The sequence below is a fragment of the Sinohyriopsis cumingii genome, chromosome 10, assembly GCF_028554795.1.
Source record: "Sinohyriopsis cumingii isolate HCF-2022 chromosome 10, ASM2855479v2, whole genome shotgun sequence".
NCBI lineage: Eukaryota > Metazoa > Mollusca > Bivalvia > Unionida > Unionidae > Sinohyriopsis > Sinohyriopsis cumingii.
In genome coordinates this window covers 111,449,042-111,469,580 of record NC_142970.1, presented here as the reverse complement: position 1 = coordinate 111,469,580, position 20,539 = coordinate 111,449,042, and the positions used below count along the sequence as shown (strand labels likewise).

General features: G+C 36.9%; 1 protein-coding gene across 11 annotated transcripts in view; it reads left to right on the top strand.

The window, feature by feature from the left end:
• Positions 1-7,974: 7,974 nt before the first annotated feature.
• The window catches only part of LOC149791028 (uncharacterized), a 75,085-nt gene continuing 62,520 nt past the window's right edge, over positions 7,975-20,539 (top strand). For 9 of the 11 annotated variants that reach the window (XM_089972919.1, XM_089972917.1, XM_089972918.1 and 6 more), the window contains exons 1-5: positions 7,975-8,132; positions 9,026-9,184; positions 10,108-10,134; positions 19,346-19,516; positions 19,764-19,790. In XM_089972919.1, the coding sequence (XP_089829045.1) occupies positions 8,072-8,132; positions 9,026-9,184; positions 10,108-10,134; positions 19,346-19,516; positions 19,764-19,790 (445 nt within the window). In that variant the 5' untranslated portion in view covers positions 7,975-8,071. The remainder of the gene's footprint in view (positions 8,133-9,025; positions 9,185-10,107; positions 10,135-19,345; positions 19,517-19,763; positions 19,791-20,539) is intronic. The other 2 variants (XM_089972914.1, XM_089972912.1) reach the window with 2 other exon arrangements.

Sequence of the window (20,539 nt, the reverse complement as noted above, 5' to 3'; positions counted from 1 at the left end):
ATCCCGCGTTTGATATGGACGCCCCAGTGCGCAGGGATGATTCTGTCCGTGATTATCAATTTTATTCCTATCAACCACCACAAGCCGACCTACGATCGCGAATTGAACTTCAAGTCCAAGATACCAGTAAATACTTTTTGCCGTGTGAAGCGTTTATCGAAATTGAGGGAGAACTCATGACAAATGTTGCCGCTAATACACCGTACGCAGATGACCCTCGTGTTCGAGTTGGCTTCGTCAACAACGGTATCATGGCGTTATTTGAGAGTGCCAGATATCTTATTGACGGGCGAGAAATTGAATCAATAGAACGCGAGGTTGATGTTGCAACGACGATAATTGGGTTAGCGAGATATTCAGATGATTATACAAGATCGGCGGGCCCATCTATGATGTTCGCAAAGGACACCACTAATAACGCTGATCATCTTCAGTACATTAATGTGCTGATAAAAGAAAATACCGCAGTTGATCAGGCTGAAGCAGCTAATCCAGATCGCAGAGCAAAACCAGGCGCTGATTTCACTGTTATAAAAAGTATTAACGATAATTACAATATGGGATTCGCAACACGAGTAGGAATGTTGCAAAGACCACGCCGAACGTTTTCATGCGCGATTCCACTCCATCACATATTCGGATTTTGCAGAAATGTCAGAAAAGTTATCTATGGGGCTAAGCATACAATTGTGCTAGCGCGAAAGGGCGATGATAACGATGCAATATGGCGTGCTGCTGGCGTCGATAACGGTAAAGTCGTTTTAACTAAAATAGCATTGTGGATGCCGGTGTTGACTCCATCAGTTACCACGGAAGCACGATTGTTATCATTTATGGAACAGGGAGGGAAATCGTTGTTGAGTTGGCTAGCGGTAACAACTGATGCTAAAGAGGATAATGTCGCTGATACATTTACATGGCACTTGGCATCAAAACAGGGTGTTTCAGCTCCGCGTCATATATTCATAGCGCTACAGAATAGGGAACGATTGGGTAATCAAGAACGCAGCCATATGATATTTGATCAATTAGGAGTCAGGGATGTTTCGCTGAGAATAAACGGACAACAGGAACCATCCGAGGATATACAGCTTAATTACGGCGACAACCATATCGCACGTGTGTATCATCGATTGCTGTCATACATGGGTCGTGATCAAAACGTCGACACTGGTTTGCAAATATCACAACTTGATTTTAAAAACCTGTATCCGATTTATTATTTTTCGTTGGAACATCTTGATTTAACGAGACAATCCGTCGTTGATATACACTTCCGAGCTCGTATAGCCCCGGGTGGTGCTGATTATAGAACGGTTGCTGTCATTCTCAGCGATAAATCAATGCTGCTGGAAGGTGTTGGTGGACGAATGAGAATCGTTGATGCGCCAGTGGAAAACATGTAATTGAAAACACAAACGCGTTTACAATAAAATGTCGTATAGTGTTGTCAGTGTAGAGTTGACTGATGGTCAAGTCAAGAAATTACGATCAAAGTCGGCTAAACAATGCGGAACCACAATAACGCTGAAGCCGTCACAGATGGCAGGTGGTAATCATAAGATATCGTTGACGGCGCGTCAAATAAAACATTTCAATGATGCGATGAAGAATAAAAAGGGTGTTCAAATAGATTTTTCGGCCGCAGCGATTAAAAACATGGAAAAGACCGGTGGGATATTTCCGCTGTTAGCTGCGATTCCAGCGTTGATTGCCGCGGCCGCACCAGCAGTGGCTAAGGCGGCGGCGTTGGGGGCCGTTGGAACCGCGGCGGGAATGGCATTGAAGAAGGCAACCGGGAAAGGCTATAAAAAAAAAGATCCGTAGCCGGAAAGGGTCTAAGACTACCGGGGACCCCGTATTCATGGTATTCGGGAAAGGGTCTAAGACTACCGGGAACCGTTTAATGACTCCTATGTCTAATTTTGATCTAATAGATGCCGCCGACGCGTTAGCGATAAAAAACTTCAGGGGTGTTTTTATGAGGGATCAATTACCGGCGGCACCAAGGAATATTGAAACCGGCATAATTAACCTCGATGGGTCCTCCGGAGCGGGAACTCATTGGGTTGCGTACGCGATTGATCCGCGTGCAATCGTCTATTTTGATTCATACGGGTTAGCCCCGCCGAACGAGTTCATGCGGTATATCCGGGCGTGTTCAGCCCCGGTTTTTTATTCCACGCTGCCAACACAGCGATTAAGTGACCCACCGATATGTGGCCGTGAGGTATTGAACGTACTCGCGGCGATTTCATCATCGCGGAAACCACCTCATGTTGTTGTAAGCGAATACACTAGTGGGGTCGTAGAGGCCCGGCGGGTTAATTAAAAACACCGTTTTTTTTTACAATAACGATGATTGATATTTGGGGACGACCTATTTCGGCGCTGAAAGAATCCACGGAAACGCCCGCCACCGATGACATAAAAAAACTAATCGAGGATGAAATCGCTGAGACGTTGAACCTAACAAGTGTTGACCCGGGCGAAATGGTTGTATTTCAAGACCGCCAGGGTAAATTGAAATCCAGTAATGTGTCGCTGGATGACGTTTTAACACGACAGCGTGATGCCGCCGAGAACGCTATCGCGCTGTATACCAGCGACGGACGACTCAAACCGGGTAAACATCTATCGACGATAACATCAATCCAAGACGGTTTTATAAGGTTGGATAGATTGGTGACCGAACTTGACACGCAGGTGAAAAAATCTGTCACCGAGGTGAAAAAATCTGTCACCGAGGTGAAAAAATCTGTCACCGATATACAACTCACTACCGCTAGTTTTTTTGGGACCCCGACGGTAACCGAACCAAATCTTGCAGGGATAAAAAGTACTATTTCGGAGTTTACAACGCTGTCGGGCCAATTTTACACGTTACGAAAAAATGTTAACAGGATCGATGACAACCTTGATAAATTCTTTGGTAAAAAAAATACCAAGCTGGATGAGATTACAACAACTATAAATGATATCACTGCGTATGGACAGGAAATAAAAACGATCAAAACTGATGTTGCAGCGAACAAAGGAAATATAGACGCGCATACAGGGGAAATAAAAACGATCAAAACTGATGTTGCAGCGAACAAAGGAAATATAGACGCGCATACAGGGGAAATAAAAACGATCAAAACTGATGTTGTTGCGAACAAAAAAAGTATAGACGCGTATGGAGGGGAAATAAGAACAATCAAAACTGATGTTGCAGCGAACAAAAAAAGTATAGACGCGTATAGAGGGGAAATAGGAACAATCAAAACTGATGTTGCAGCGAACAAAAAAAGTATAGACGCGTATGGAGGGGAAATAGGAACGATCAAAACTGATGTTGCAGCGAACAAAAAAAGTATAGACGCGAATACAGGGGAAATAAAAACAATCAAAACTGATGTTGCAGCGTACAAAAAAGTATAGACGTGTATGGAGGGGAAATAGGAACGATCAAAACTGATGTTGCAGCGAACAAAAAAGTATAGACGTGTATGGAGGGGAAATAGGAACGATCAAAACTGATGTTGCAGCGAACAAAAAAAGTATAGACGCGAATACAGGGGAAATGAAAACAATCAAAACTGATGTTGCAGCGTACAAAAAAAGTATAGACGCGTATGGAGGGGAAATAAGAACAATCAAAACTGATGTTGCAGCGAACAAAAAAGTATGGACGCGTATAGAGGGGAAATAGGAACAATCAAAACTGATGTTGCAGCGAACAAAAAAAGTATAGACGCGTATAGAGGGGAAATAGGAACAATCAAAACTGATGTTGCAGCGAACAAAAAAAGTATAGACGCGTTGGAGGGGAAATAGGAACGATCAAAACTGATGTTGCAGCGAAGAAAAAAGTATAGACGCGAATACAGGGGAAATAAAAACAATCAAAACTGATGTTGCAGCGTACAAAAAAAGTATAGACGTGTATGGAGGGGAAATAGGAACGATCAAAACTGATGTTGCAGCGTACAAAAAAGTATAGACGTGTATGGAGGGGAAATAAAAACAATCAAAACTGATGTTGCAGCGTACAAAAAAAGTATAGACGTGTATGGAGGGGAAATAAAAACAATCAAAACTGATGTTGCAGCGAACAAAAAAAGTATAGACGTGTATGGAGGGGAAATAGGAACGATCGAAACTGATATTGTAGCGAACAAAAAAAGTATAGACGTGCATGAACAGAGAATAGGAACGATCAAAACTGATATTGTAGCGAACAAGAATAATATAGACGCGCTTGGATGGAGAATAGAAACAGTCAAAACTGATGTTGCAGCGAACAAAAGAAATATAGACGCGCATACAGGGGAAATAGAAACAGTCAAAACTGATGTTGCAGCGAACAAAAGGAATATAGACGCGCATACAGGGGAAATAGAAACAGTCAAAACTGATGTTGCAGCGAACAAAAAAAGTATAGACGCGTATGGAGGGGAAATAGGAACGATCAAAACTGATGTTGCAGCGAACAAAAAAAGTATAACCGAAAATACACAGGAAATAAATACACTCATTACTAAGGTTACAGCGAACAAAAAAAGTATAACCGAGAATACACAGGAAATAAATACACTCATTACTAAGGTTGCAGCGAACAAAAAAAATGTAGACGCGTATGGAGGGGAGATAAGTACACTCATTACTAAGGTTGCAGCGAACAAAAAAAATGTAGACGCGTATGGAGGGGAAATAAATACACTCATTACTAAGGTTACAGCGAACAAGAATAATATAGACGCGTATACACAGGAAATAGGAACGATCAAAACTGATGTTACAGCGATTAAAGACAGACTACCTAGAATGACAGAGCAACTCAAAAAAATGAAAACACCTCATGGGAGCATCGGCAATAGCGTATACACGGTTCAACACGGATCATTCGATTGGACTCCTACGCATAATATAGTAAATATCACCGCAACTGTTAAGGGCATTTATCGATTGACATTGATTTCAGCGATGCAGTTTAATATATCATCGTCGAGTTCATCCGGGTTTAACAATACAATATCAACAATCGTCGACAAGGATGCAACCGAACGGTTTATAATTAGAGCCGTTGATAGCGGTCTATTTAGGACAAACATCACATGGTATGTGGAATTTGTAGTGGATCTAAGTAAGTAATTGAAAACAATAGTTCTTTTAAAATAGAAATGACCACCAAGGTAATTGAATCAGAGGTATCACCGACGTCACATCAATATCGATTCGATACCGCAAAAGAATTCTCCGCGAACTTGAAAACGCTTTCCGAACAATACCGTGCAAAAATAAAAAAATACCGTCGTAAAATAACCACCATCGACGTGGCCGTGTACTCGGTGTCCGGTATAGTAGCTGGTACCGGTGTCATTTTATCCACGGTGACCATGATAGCTCCGATCGCTGTTCCAATCGCTATCTCCGCGGCGACAACAATTGCTTGAGTCGCCAACGCAATCACTAGAATGATATCATCGTGTTCTCAGAAAAAACTCAACGAGTATACAGTAAAACATCAAATAGTATCCGACGCGTACTCGAAATTATCCGGGTTTATCTCGTTGTCGATTGATAATTCGTTCATATCCGATGTTGAATTCTCCACGATGGTCCAGTTGTATGGCTCCGCGATGTCAAAAATCGAAAATTTTCAACTGGAAGCCGGAAACCACGTCGCTGAAACCACTTCAATGGGCTTGAAACATTCTTCTGAAAACAAGCAAGTTGTTAACATTCGGTGTTGAAATTGAACACTAAAACAGTAAATAATAATAATGTCGCTGAACCCCGAAGGGTTTCAATTACTTCAACGGATCGCGGAGAACACCACTCCGGTACAAACAAGTATGATATCAATAACGTCAACGAAACCCGAATTCAGTGTGAACTTCCCATCATCGGTTCCAGTAAAGGAAATAGCGCTGGCAAAATTGCGAATATATCACAGTTGGCCTAATATCCGAGCAGACGCATTTAACGGACAACAACCTAATAACTCGCTGGTTTTTGCATGGACAAATAAACCCGATGGGACCCCAGACTGGAAGGAGGTTACAATACCAACTGGGTCATACCAAATAGAACAAATCAATAAAGAATTTCAACGCAGAATAAAATCGATCACAGGAAAAGAATCAAAAATCGCTATTACGGTTCATGAACCGACGTTATCGTCAACGATTGAAATAAGCACACTGGGGTATATGGTTGATATTTATAACAGTTCAATAAGAACCATACTAGGATGGCCTGAGAATCCACCTCATGAAATCTCCGCGGACTTGCACACGAATGCGCAATCGTATCATGAGATTACCCCCCGGTATCGAGATGATTTGTCTATTATGAAGAGCGCGTTATTACCCAGCAGGTTTATATTTCAAAACAGGAATACCATGCAATGGTATTTTCCGTATAAGCAAACTCCTGAATCATCCGCCGTGGTCACAGTTAGTTTAAATGATATCACTGGTACGTTTGCCGAGATTAATCGTAATTACCGATCACAACTAGAACAGCTACGGAAAACAAAAGCACGAAAACACGTTGAGGTGTTAAATCAACTTATATCAGACATGGAATATATTAATGAACGAATCGTTAAGACAATATCTGCTAACAGCGATGATAATAAACAAAAATTCCTAACCGAGTATAATATCACAGAAGCCAATTTACCCGATTTCAAGTTTCCAGGATACAACGCGCCAGAACTAAAAAAATCTCTTAATGATTTTCTCGCCCCATCAACTATCCTCAGACACAATAACGGAGAGGATGGTAGGCATATTGCTCCATACAACGTAAATATTACGTCTGTGATGGCAATCAATCTAGTGTGTGATGTTATCGAAGGGAGTTACCAGGTGAATACCAAGCAATCAAATCAGGCTCAACAGGGGTATATCCTTTATTCATTTTCACCAACAGCCCCTCCGGGATTTTTAATCGTCGAGAGTCCAATTAATCCGGTCTATATGCGATGCCATAATCGGTTTTTAACAAGAATTAATTTTAAACTTACCGATCAGTCAAATAACCTAATTGATCTACAAGAGGAGGAGTTAGTGATCACTCTGTTTGTAAGATCATTGTAAGCAGCAGGGAGGGCGATGACATCGACGCGGTCGTCGCGCTTTTTTACCGGACGCTGACGACGCTGGGATCGGCGCACAGAAGGTATTAATTAAACCAAATGACGATTGGACGATCCCCCCGACGACGACGTCGTTTTTTTTTTTACCGGGCGCTGACGACACCGGATCCGCTGAGTGCAGAAAGTATTAATTAAGCCAAATGACGATTGGACAAAATGTCGGATTCGCCCTCCCTGCTGCTCTCCTTGATTGCTATTATGTATTAAATCAAAATTATTGAGCAATTTACGAATTCAGAGCGCAACACAAATTTGTCGTTTACGATTTTTTTCTAGCAAACATTGTCACAATTAGAGACAATTTGAGTTAGCTGATATGAATATTAAATTACACACCAATGTAGTTCATACAGTCAAAGCTGTCGTAGCAATACCATCTCAGAAGACAGAAAATTGACACTGAAACAAAGACAAGTGCATAACTTGTTTTAGTAGTTGGGAACAATATACCTCTAAAATTGTTTTAAAACAAGTAATTGCTTAATACATGTTTAATAACAGTTCTACTATTTGCCTTAAGCCATGACCAAGCTCATTTGAAAAATAATAACTCCATGTGTAGCAGCAACATACAGAGCAGACATAGTTATGCTATTAAATATGAACTGACCTCAGAATTTGAGGTACATCTAAATGTTAAGCCTACTGTTGTCAAAGCTGAAAATTTGATACATGCTAGAACTCTTGACATTTGATCTCGCTTTGTGGAACCTGGTCGTTCATGATCCCACATGTTTACCTGTAACATGCCAAGAACGTGCAATCATCCCATCCAGACAACAGCTTGTAGTCGTTATATTGGCTACAGGTAAAGAGACGATACGTAACTAACTATTAATGATTTATTAAGTCAAATAATTAAGCTGATGAACACTTCTTACCTTTAATGATAAGGCCAACTTCCAGCTTGTCAAGCATACCATGGATAACCAGCTAGTAAAGTTGTTCGTGATAAACTGCATGGCACACTTTTGTCTGTCAGGTAAGTGAAATAGTATATTTTTACAAAACATATAAAGTAAAACATAGATGCATTCAAATATACATTAATGTTTTCGGACTGGTTGAATTCCCTCTCCGGTCAGGCTAAGTATGCTGCATCGGTTTGTTCCTGGAGAGCGCACCTACTTCCATTGCACAATATAGCCATTAACGTTTGAAATCTAGTAAACCCAACAAACCAGCCAAACTGCCTACATAATCTGTTAATCAATCCATCCGTCCTTTCATCCATGCATGAATACATTAATCCATCCATGCATATATTCGTCCATTCAACCAGCCATCCAGCCATCCATACATCCATACATATATACATACATACATGTATGCATGCGCTGATGGGTAGAACATTCGTGTATAACCATAGTAATTAATTCACGTATTTGTCCGCACTATATTTGCACGATGGTTAGTATAACATATTATGAGTCAAAGCAAGATTTAGAAACATATCAGATATAGTATCTACCTCTTCGCTTACCCATGTTAGTTTTCCATCGATTTAATGAGATTGTATTTACTTATTTTAAATACAAAACAAGGCACGTGTTAAAGCATGTTATCTGCATTTCCAATGTGAACTAAATTTAATTAAAAGTCATTTACCATTTTCACATATTTATTTTTAATACAACAATAAACAGATTTTACGAAAACAACAAAATTAGTGTTTTTATTTCAAAAAGGCGGAAATATGAACATACATACATACATATATACATACGTACGTACGTACATACATACATACATCAATCAGAACACACCCACACCTATATATATATATATATATATATATATATATATATATATATATATATATATATATATATATATATATATATATATATATATATATTGGGACATTTATTTCAGCCTCTATTTCTACTGCACCATCAACGACTCTGGTCTGTTTTCCTGGCTCCAGTCGTGTGGATGACTGCATGTCTTATAACTGTGACGAAAACGGACAGTGGCAAGAATTTGAATTCACCAGAACCCACGAGTGTTGCTTGAGATCCTACCATCCTGCATGTATGCATAAATATTTATAAAATAATTCTAAATTCTATCATATCCGTCCACGTGGGCATACATATGTAGATAGTGAGATATTATTTTACCTACCTTCACATTTCTTTAGTCATCATTCATATTATATATCTTGATCATGTTCAACGGTAATGATAATTTATAAATTTAAATGATAGGTTTGCAGAAATGCAATCGTATACCCTGTTTAATAAACAAATAATTTATTTTGTTTGTAAAAAATATTTTGTTGATTTCCCGGCATGCCGAGATGCTGGTGTTGGCTGTTTTTTTCACTCTTTAAAACTTGTCGTGTAATCAGAGCAATGGGGTTATCCATAAGATCGCAGACATTACGAGGGGACTAAAAAGTCTACATGAAAATAAATATTAACATGCACCAGAATATTGTATGTAATCTATGTTTATCTCATCGTTTTGTATGCATTATAGATGACAGAAAATGGCTGTTAAAGAACATTGACCCTTTGAGTAGTTTTCTTTTGTATCATTTTGATTTTAGCCTTAGATTGCTTTCGACTATTCCGTTACTAATCGCTACATAAATAATGAAAATGTATATTAGGAACATTTACCATTCATACCCCTTACCGAGTTTTCAACCATTATCTGAAATACAATTCTTGACATAATTGAAACTAGTTATTGCGATAACACTGGCAATTATTACGATGTTTTTTATCAATTGTTGTATTTTATATCTGTTTATGCCTGTCCATCATCCAGTAATCTTCTTCTTCTTCTTCTAATCATTATTATTATTATTATTATTATTATTATTATTATTATTATTATTATTATTATTATTATTATCATTATTATTATTATCATTATTATTATTATTATTATTATTATTATTATTATTATTATTATTATTATTATTATCATTATTATTATTATTTCAGGTACAGAATGGGGCATAACATATTCAGGTAAATGAAACTTTTAATTAGGTATTTCCATGGAGATATAACTTTTTAATCATCTTTAGCAACGGTTTTATTTGTCACCAAGTGTACAACTTTATAATCTTCCAGTATACATATTTGCAGCTACTGCCACTAGATTTGTTTGGTGACTGATGCTGAATTTTCACTCGTATATATGCGTTATGTAAAATATCTTGATCGAATATTGAATGTATGAAACACACTACAAAGTTTTCAGGTTTTACTTTAATGGAAAAGATATCGATGCACCTTGAAATTCACAACAAATACAGTATTAGATATTGTAGAAAACTTAAATTAATCCAGCCGTTTCATATTTGTATGGTCGATGATTACCGAATATAGGACACATTCAATATCTAAACGTGTTTTGCCGGTTTGCAATCATATGACCCGTTAGTGATTCGAAGTTTGAATTTTCATTTTACCAAATATTTGTAGTATTTGATTTGGACAAATGTTGCTGTTGAGTAACTATCGCCGAATGAACATTAGTCAAAACTCTTTTTAGAAATAGGTTAGTGTATTTACTCGTACATGTTGTAATTTAACCCATGCTTGTCCTCGGGTGGAATTGTGATCCAACGTCGAATGCTAACATCAATGTACTGGGGACTCCCTGCGTGAACATGAATGTACTGGGGACTGTCTGCATTAACATCAATGTACTAGGGATTGTGCATTAACATCAATGTACTAGGGATTGTGCATTACCATCAATTTACTGGGGACTGCTTGCATTGCAATAGGCTGCTGGACGTTTATCTGTATACACACAGTAGGCTGTCCTTGGACACCTAAGTTTTTTACTGACTGCGTGAATTTAATATTGGTGTTGTTAATATTTATTGTTAGAGATAAAGAACATGAATGATAACGGTTTTGTGTTGTTATCAGAGAATGGTTTCAGTTTTATCACCATTCGTCTGCAGTTTGTTACATATCGTCAATGACTTCACATCAGAAATGCACCTTTAAACAGCTTGGATAGTAGCATCAACTTGAGTTGAGTGGCTAGATTTGTATAATTGGGTGTCATCAGCGTACAATTGGTGCGACACTAGATGATGATTTATGGCACTTGCGAGCTGCTGAGTGTATTAATTGAAAAGAACAGGTTCACGAACAAACCCCTGTAGAAAACAACGACATAAATTAACTGGGGGCGTTTTTCCCGTGCCGATTGGAATAATGGCCGCGATAGTGTTAATATTAATAGTAAAATAAAGTAGATCAAGACGGACAAGGAACATCCTCTAAGTCGTATTAAGAAAATGACGAGTCAGTTTAACAAAGAATACACATGTTTAGTTATTTAGACCTATAACGTGCTGATATATCAAAAGTATCGAGTTTTATTTGAAATGTGCTAACCTTTTGATAACCAGTTAGGTACAGTTCCCCTATAAACAATACAGGTCATATATTAACGTGTATGCTTATGTCTTAGAGAGTTTTTCAAGTTTAACGACCATAAGCAATTTGACTTGTCCAAAAAAGTATTCCAGTCATATCAATACCTCTAATTTCATTTGAAACATATGCTATTTTAGGTATGCAATGACCGTTAATTTATATAATATATTGCAACATACACATATTAGCATGTTAACACCAATCAGAAAGTTTGAATTCACATGCATCAGCTGTTTCATTATTATACAAGCGATCTGCAACAAAGGTGGTTGGCAGAGAAACATCACAAGGGCATCAAAAGTGCAATTTTATAAGAAAACACATATAAAGAAACTTATCGTTTCTAAAGCTTTTTCCATTTTTAATACTAAGAAGGTATTTTATAGAGATGTCTTCTAAAACCCTAAAAGAATCAAGCATGATGGCATTAAAGGAAACGTGCTTACTTGTAAGCATTCCATATTTTGTTTATCCTATGTAAATTAATTTCAATTAATTTCAATGCAATTATGCATAACATCACAAACTCTTAAATATAATATGATCAAACGTATATATATATATATATATATATATATATATATATATATATATATATATATATATATATATATATATATCTCAATTTATTATCATTCTTATCGTAAAATGTTATCTTTGTGCTCAGATATAAACGATTAATCATTTGATAAGAAAGGGCAAATCGGTAGCGGATGCTGATTTAATCATACAATGTATGGTAAAACTCTGCTGTTCTTGTAAGTATATATACACACTCTAACATGAAGAAACCACTTCTGAAATCAATTGACTCCAGCTATATATACAACTATAAAGCAGCATATCGTTCTAAACAGTGTAAATGATGCAGTTATTTCCAGTGAATAACGTTGCTATCATATGCTGATGAGTTGACCGGATGCCAATTATGGCGAGAAGTTGATTTGCCCGTCAGAAGTCAGGAAATATTTTCAATGAAGATTTACTCACCAAAATAAGATTGTATTTCACGGTAAAAATCTTTACTTCTATTCACAATTGTTAATGCTAGGATTCTGGGACGTGATTGTGGTTTTTCATGAATCGTTTTTGTATACACAAATTATCTCTAAAACGGGACGGGATGATATGTAATATTATCTATGTTCTTTAATGACTCAACAAAAGCACAGTACGAACCCCTCCAATTATAAGATGCACCAGGTAGTAATTAAAGTCCTAACGAACACTCACATAACATCTGTCTATCTACCTATCTATCTATCTATCTATCTATCTATCTATCGTCTCAGAATAAGATGACAAGGAGGGACATGGGGCGTCATGAAGTTGCATGTCTATGGCATGATACCCCAGTGCTGGACATCACTATAAAATGCCTCACTAAATACATCGTAGCGATATGACATAAATGTGTTTTAAGTTACTTTAAAAATCCAGATCACACACATACATTGTCTAATCTAGGTATGATTACTGATATAATCGGAGTCATCTTTAACATTTACGTTGGTTATTGTTTTAGTTTTCATCTCGTTGTAGCTAATAATTGCCACTAGTGGTGATAGATACAATCGAAATATCCAAATGAATTATGGGTTATATAAAATCATACTCCAGCAAATACCGAATTTCCTTTTTCAAGTTTTCCTGTTTGAGAGGGTTCATCCGGTAGGGGTCTTGTTTGATAGGTTTAGAATTTACAATTTCAACGTCATGGACAATTTTGTTTGTCCTTGTAGGAACATCTGGAAATAAGTGTTCATATTCAAATAATAAGTGTTTAAGTTCATTTCTTTCTTGTTCTTGCAACTGTGAAATATGCTGGTCCAGATCTTTCATAATTTCTGAATTTCGAAGATTTTTCACCCCAATGTCAGTACAATCTGAATATATTTCTTCACTTAAATCTTCACTGAGTGGGACAGTTACAACTGGCATGTTTAACCTGGCTATTTCTCAATATAATGGTACTCCCATAACTTATTTAGATGCCAGGAGCACTAATATTATAATTTAACTCATTCATTTTCTTCTTTACCTTGTAAGACCGTAATATCTAATCTGAAGAAGAATCTAATGAATGAGCAGGAGAGACAGAACCCCATAATTACACAACTCAAATGTTCTGTCCATTTTAGTTCTGTCAAACCATAAATGCACTTTTGACTTGAATGTTTGAATGCCAAATTCAAGCACAATAGTCTGAACAAATTCAAGCACAATAGTCTGAAACGTTCCAGACCTATAACTTGACCCTTTATCCAATTGGATACAGTTAGAAAATCCAAATTGAGTAAAAGACTTTATCAATGTTTTTACTATTATTAAAGACGTTATATTCTTCAAGGGAATAGCTTCTGGAAACCTTGTGGATGCACACATATGGTCAACATGTATTGTATACCTGACTTGGTCTTGGGTAAGGGACCAACACAATCTACCATAATTCTAGTAAATGGTTCATCAAAGGCAGGAATATTTTGTAGATGAGCCCAGTGGATTGTTTGATTTAGTTTTCTTACTATTTGACAAATATGACAAAATCTACAGTATATGGCAACATCACTTTTGATTCTCGGCCAATATAAGTGAGTTAAGATCTTGCGATAAATTTTATTGGTCCCTAAATGACCAGCGAAAGAAGTGTCATGGACGAGGCTACGTATTTCCTGTCTGTAAGGTTATGGGACTACAATTTGATAGTTCACTGAGCATTCGTCATCAGCAGGTACCTCGGGAGGTCTCCATTGTCTCATAAGAATTCCAAAATTTCCATTTTTAATGAAATAACAGACAGGACCTCCAGTAGCTTCAGTTTCATTAATGGCCCTCTGAAACAAACAGGAGATCTCATGACCTTTTTCCTATTCGACACAAGTGATTGTCGTTTACCACCTATGTTAGAATAAAGAGAATGATTCGTTAAAAGAGGATCAGTGTGATCAATACTTTCTGATTGATCCAAACAAGGAGTAAAGGTGACCTCGTCAAAAGCCTGACCAATACATGTGTCAGCTAAAGGACTAATGCCCTTATCAACATCATTCACAAGAGCATTTTTGCCATATCTCTGGTAAATGCACAAGCTGTAAATACATCAAGGAATTCTTTTTCAGCTGGATCGACTTTCTGATCACAGCAAGGCTTGTCAGTTACAAGTGGATTAACTACAACCTTGTCTCCAGCTTAGGTCATTGCCTAGTAATAAATGAATGCCCTCAACGGGTAAAACAGAGACCATTCTGACTGTCACGGGTCCTTAAACTAAGTCTGTTGACATATATACACAATGTAGAGGAACATGAACAAAGCCGCACTCTACTCTCTGAATAAGAACACTCTCGTTAGAAAAAGACATCTCAGAAAAAGATTGAGAACCCGACAAAAAAAAACTCTGAGAAGCTCCTGTGTCCCTTAAAATTTTAACAGGGATAGGATTCGCCGAATCACACAAGAGTGAAAATGAACATTTCGATATGAATGGGTCATAATTCTCCATATTAAAATCAGACTGGGGTTTGTTAGACCCAACAAATGTATTGCTGTCAATACATGACCGTGACCTTGACCTCTTAGAAATAAGAGAATTTGGAATAGGTCTGTCTTGATTCTAATGCCTATTTTTCAGTTTGTAGCAATCATAAATACCGTATCCAATAGGTATACGTAAGAAGACATAGGGATCTTAAATCAAGCTTCTCCGAAGTTTTATTTTTAGACGTTGTGCCAGTTTGAGTTTTAGAACTGCTTGTATTAGGCTGAAATACTTTTCTGCCAGAAGACTGTTTAATAGAAGTCTTATTTACAAAAGGAGGAGCTTTATGAATTATAGAATACTCATCAGAAGCACTTGCAGCATTTTCCACGGTTTCAATATGATGCTCATCAAGATCAGACTTAATGACAATATTGATACAGTTTTTAAACTCTTCAACCAGTTTGAGTTGTCTGAGACTGAAGTTATCTTTTTTAATCTTCCTAGAAGAGCACAACCTATCAAACCTAGCACCACTGTGAACTATTGAATAGTCATTGACATTCAAGGTGTTGTTAAATTTATTTTGATGGATGGGGATGTAAAACCTCTGACAAGCATGTAACAGAAAAATCAGGACTTCTCAGCAATATATTACCAGGTGACATAGTTTTTATAAGCTGAATTAGGCATCCCTACTTGTACACGTTGAAAAGCACAGTTACAGCCACTAGAAGTTGAGAAGACTAGACAAGTTGCATCAGTTCGAATTGATGTGGAACATGTTGTTCAGTTGAAACATGGTAAGATGTTCCGTCTATTCACAAGATTGTTAAAGTGGCTTGTTGTTTAACGAATTTGTTTCCTTCAGTTATTCCATTTGAGTGAAACAGTGCAAGATTTGTCAGCGATTCATTATCTTTACCTTGTCATACATGTTTGACATGTAAATTTACAAATACAGTGTAATATATAAACACTAGCTCTTTTCCATTTATGTTTATAATTTGCGGAATGTCGAAATAGTCATGCAAATAAGTATTATTGATTTATTGATTTGTGAATATTGTAACAAATGATAATTTACAATATTAGACAATTTCTAATCTAGATAGCACTGCTTTATCATATATATGGCATCACCAATATTACAAACTACATAATATTTCCAATATCATATATACAATATATTAGCATTTTTAAAACGCATAACATGATGGGCAGTGTAAATATGTTCATCATTTGCACTCGCCACAATACCATTTTCGTTTCGGCTCATGTCTGAGTTTTACATAACTGATAGAAAATCATATCTTTGGGCAATTTTTACTTTCATACATTATTATCGTTCTTCGATCCTCATATCCGCCGCAAATGCAATACTTTCTGTCACTCTCAGTGGAGATAGTTTGTTTTTTTCGTCAACAGTAACTGTATTTGGCGTAAGGACTTGTCTCCTTGAAACATATTTACATACGATTTCAGGCATAACACATTTGGACTGAAAATCCAAAGCAAAAGAAGACACTTTTTGCCACAGTTCATTGTCTCTATAAACACATTCATAGTGGTAGTCATTGGGACACCATATATAAAAGTCAATACTGTCGGTCTGACAAAAACATTTGCATTTAAATCCTGTAGCAACATTTATGTTTACAATCGATTGTTAACCTGTTTATCAATATCAGCCAAGGGATATCCAGTGTAGGTCTGTCATGTTGTAATGGCATTTAATGTCGAGACAGCCATCCCCACAACATTCACAAGAAATCATGTCCCAAACTAGGGGTATCTTTCACTGATAATCAAACCACTGTTCACAAGTTAAAACTTGACATGTTTACCCTGAACTAATCCTGAGTAATACCAAATGTGCTGTTATTTCACATACAGTTCCCCAGGCTGTTGCGGCACTATAGAAGGACAAAAAATATTTTTAAGTACTGTTAGATATGGCTGTTAAATGGTAGTGTGGCATAAACAATAAAATGTGGAAGCTGGTATTCCTCCTCTACGATATGTGAGCTATTTGATTGATCCCATGTCTCCTTCTCACGATATAGTGCTTAATCCTTCCAGACAGATATGTCTATAACACCTGCTCGTATGATGAATCTGAATTACTTCTATCCTTACTGTATAGACTCAGATCAATTTTCCAACCTACACATAATGACATGTTTGAAGTTTTCTGAGAACTTGCCTCGTTAAGATAGCATTGCCGTAGGCGATGGTATGTCTGACGCTGCTTGCTTATCAGATTCAGTGTTCACATATTCATTATTTGACAGCTTTATTTCTTTACTGCAGACTGTTAAGTCCATATCTTTAAGTCCTTTATATGGCGTGCTGAAATATGACATATCCAGTATGCAGATGTATCAGTCACTGTGATGTCCTTGCATATTCTTGCACCTGTCTCCAAGGCATACAAACCTGCGGTAACATGCGTACAACATTCCCCGAGTCCTGCCATGCATGTACAAGGTGCCGATTCTACACTCCCATCTGTGCCAACAATACTTTATGGCTCTAGAAGTTTCTTTCTGACTCGCATAGCGTGGGGCACCTGGAATTTAGAATAAAGGAAACATTACAACTTATAATATATAATGTTCAATATTGAGTCAGTACCCTAGTTTTTTGTATATGTCGAATGACATACAAGTACATGAAGAATTTATACCTGTACAATCAATCAACCATTATTAAACACGGGTGGTTACAGCAAACTAACAAAGGGATGAATAGTTCGAATAAACTGAAAATGTTATTCTTATTTTAACTGATTTTAACTCTATAAATCTTTCATCACAAACAACCTACTACAGTAAGAAAAATGGAGTCAACATTAAGTACATTTGCTCTCAATAGATGAACCCCATTTATTTCCTAATTCAGTATTTCTTGGATCCAGCCTTCTTGGAAAGGCTTGTATGTATCAAGAGACTTGTAGGTATTCAACTGATCCTAGGTGAACGCTGATTCTTGACAAATCGAAAAATGAACAATGTCTACATAGCTGACATCAGGCCGTTTCGTCCGATCGTCGCTAAAAGATCCAGCAGGCGGTTTATATGGATCAAGCTGTATTTTCGCGGTTTTCTAGATGTATCTCTCACGAACATCACCCACAAGTGAATCTAGATATGAAGTATTGATCATAACTTTGTTGGTATCTTCTACACTGTAACTATCAAAATCAACTATCGATTTATTTTGGGATCAAAATGGTGGCGCATCTTGATGTCCAGAGAAATGTTATTGCATCCCGTCTGTTCAGATTTGAGATCTTGTTTGGCCAATAGATGTCACAGATTTTATAGCGCCAACTAATGTCAAATGAATATATTCCACTTATGTCTGTCTTCACTACTCTACAACACTCGGAGCCGGACAACGGTAGAGACTTTACTTTGCCATTTTAAAGTCTGATCTTTTTCTTGGGCCCATACTGTTTTAACTTCCATATGGGGGTCTATTAAGAACGCATCTGTCTTTATTTAACCTGGCATTAATGTCCTTTTTGGCTCCGTTGGTAGCTTAACAATGAAGCCTTTACACCAGTACTGTGGGATGACATCTTGTTCCAATATCTTTCTAAGATGTCAGTCAGTACATTTGCAGCTGTCGTTAAATCTGCTTTCAGCAACTCAGCTTGTAGGGAATCAGTGTAAGGTGTCTTGTCGCTTATAATGGCTTTGATTACTACTTTGACATATGTTTGAGTAGGTGGGCTGATATCGACGTCATTAATGTGATGTGATGGTAGCCGGTCTGCTGGCTCATTAGGGTCTAATAGATTTAGTACTTGAAGGTATGGAACTCTTGTCCAGACAGTTCCATTCGCGTTGTTATCACTCTTTCCTGTTCATTATTTACTGACATGAGACAAACAGAACTTACCCAGATTTGCCTTACCAATACAGACTAATGCAGAAGAATTTCATACTCACTCGTAAAGTCAAAGGTCAATGAGCTATTTTTTCGTCATCGGGACTAAAAACTATGATCGTGCAAGATAAAAGTTTGTAATACTGTTTCCATGTTACTGGTTTCTTCCTATATGTCCGTACTAATGGAAAGAAATTAAATAAAGAAATGAAAAAGAATGCAATGAGAGAAAGACCGATAGGAAAAAAACGAATATATATATATATATATATATATATATATATATATATATATATATATATATATATATATATATATATATATATATATATATATATATATATATATATATATATGCATTTGCCAATATGTCAATAGTTTTTCATGGAAAAACTGTTTCAGAGTTTATATCTACTGCTGAGTCCCCATCCACAACATCATCGCCTCCTGCCTGTAAATCAGGCTGGATGAAGACAAAAGACTGCAGGATGTTCTTTTGTCAGGATGGACAATGGCAGGCCGGTGAATTCACCGCTACAAAGGAATGCTGCTTACAAAATTTCAATCCAAAGTGTAGGTATACAAACATAGATATACATGTACGCATACATGAGTAAATATGGAGTAAGTCTGCTTATATCACCTGTCTTTTCATCTTTCTTCTTCTTTCCCCTTATATGTTAGTCGACTTCAAACCAATTTAATAAATTTTATGGAAGCAACTTTGCACGACATGCATTTGTAGTATCACGGGAAATAGAATAATTCTTTCGATGCTATTTTTAAAGCTGTATAAGTTTATGTTTAATTTTGCTTTCAGGCGGAGCGATGGGCTTCACATCTACAGGTAATCGAAATAAAATGATTAGATATGTTTTACTAAAATGAGAACAATTTGCTCTTTAGATGGGGTATGCGACCTCTAAGCAACGCTCAAATACTTGCATTGAATTACTTTATGTCTTGTAGTAAAGAAGACCAATATTGTTTAAAATAGCTTTACCGGTTGCGGTTATAAACAACTATTTATTGCTCTATACATATTTTCATGTGCGTAAGTTGACTGAGTTATTTTGATTGTGTATAATCCTTCGTCCGATCTCATCACCCCAAGATGACATTGCATGATAATTTAGAAGAAATGAACCTTTTAGATTTGTCTTTTGATCTATTCGTCCTACGAATCGATCTTGTTCTGTAGTACAAAAGAAAGAAATTCGTGACTTTTGATATACTGCCAGGCTTCCAAAGTTCACTTTTCATCATATATATAGAGAGAGAGAGAGTCATTAGCCACCACCACCACAAAGTTTTGTAGTATGTTCATTTTTTCACAATATTACTAATGTTAATCAAATTCTACTACGAATTTTTAAATTACCGTAACTATGCCTTCGTACCGAAGGCAACAATGAGTTACTGTTCTGCAGAGAGAGGCGCCGTTGGGTGGGTGCGGCTCTTCGAGGAGTTAAAAAAAATTCTAATTTAATCCACTGTCCGGATTTGTCAGCAATTCCTCCAAACTAATAAGTAAAATATTAACCAATAACTAACCTAGATTTTCCAATACCGTGGAACTTGCTTCGGAGACAGGAC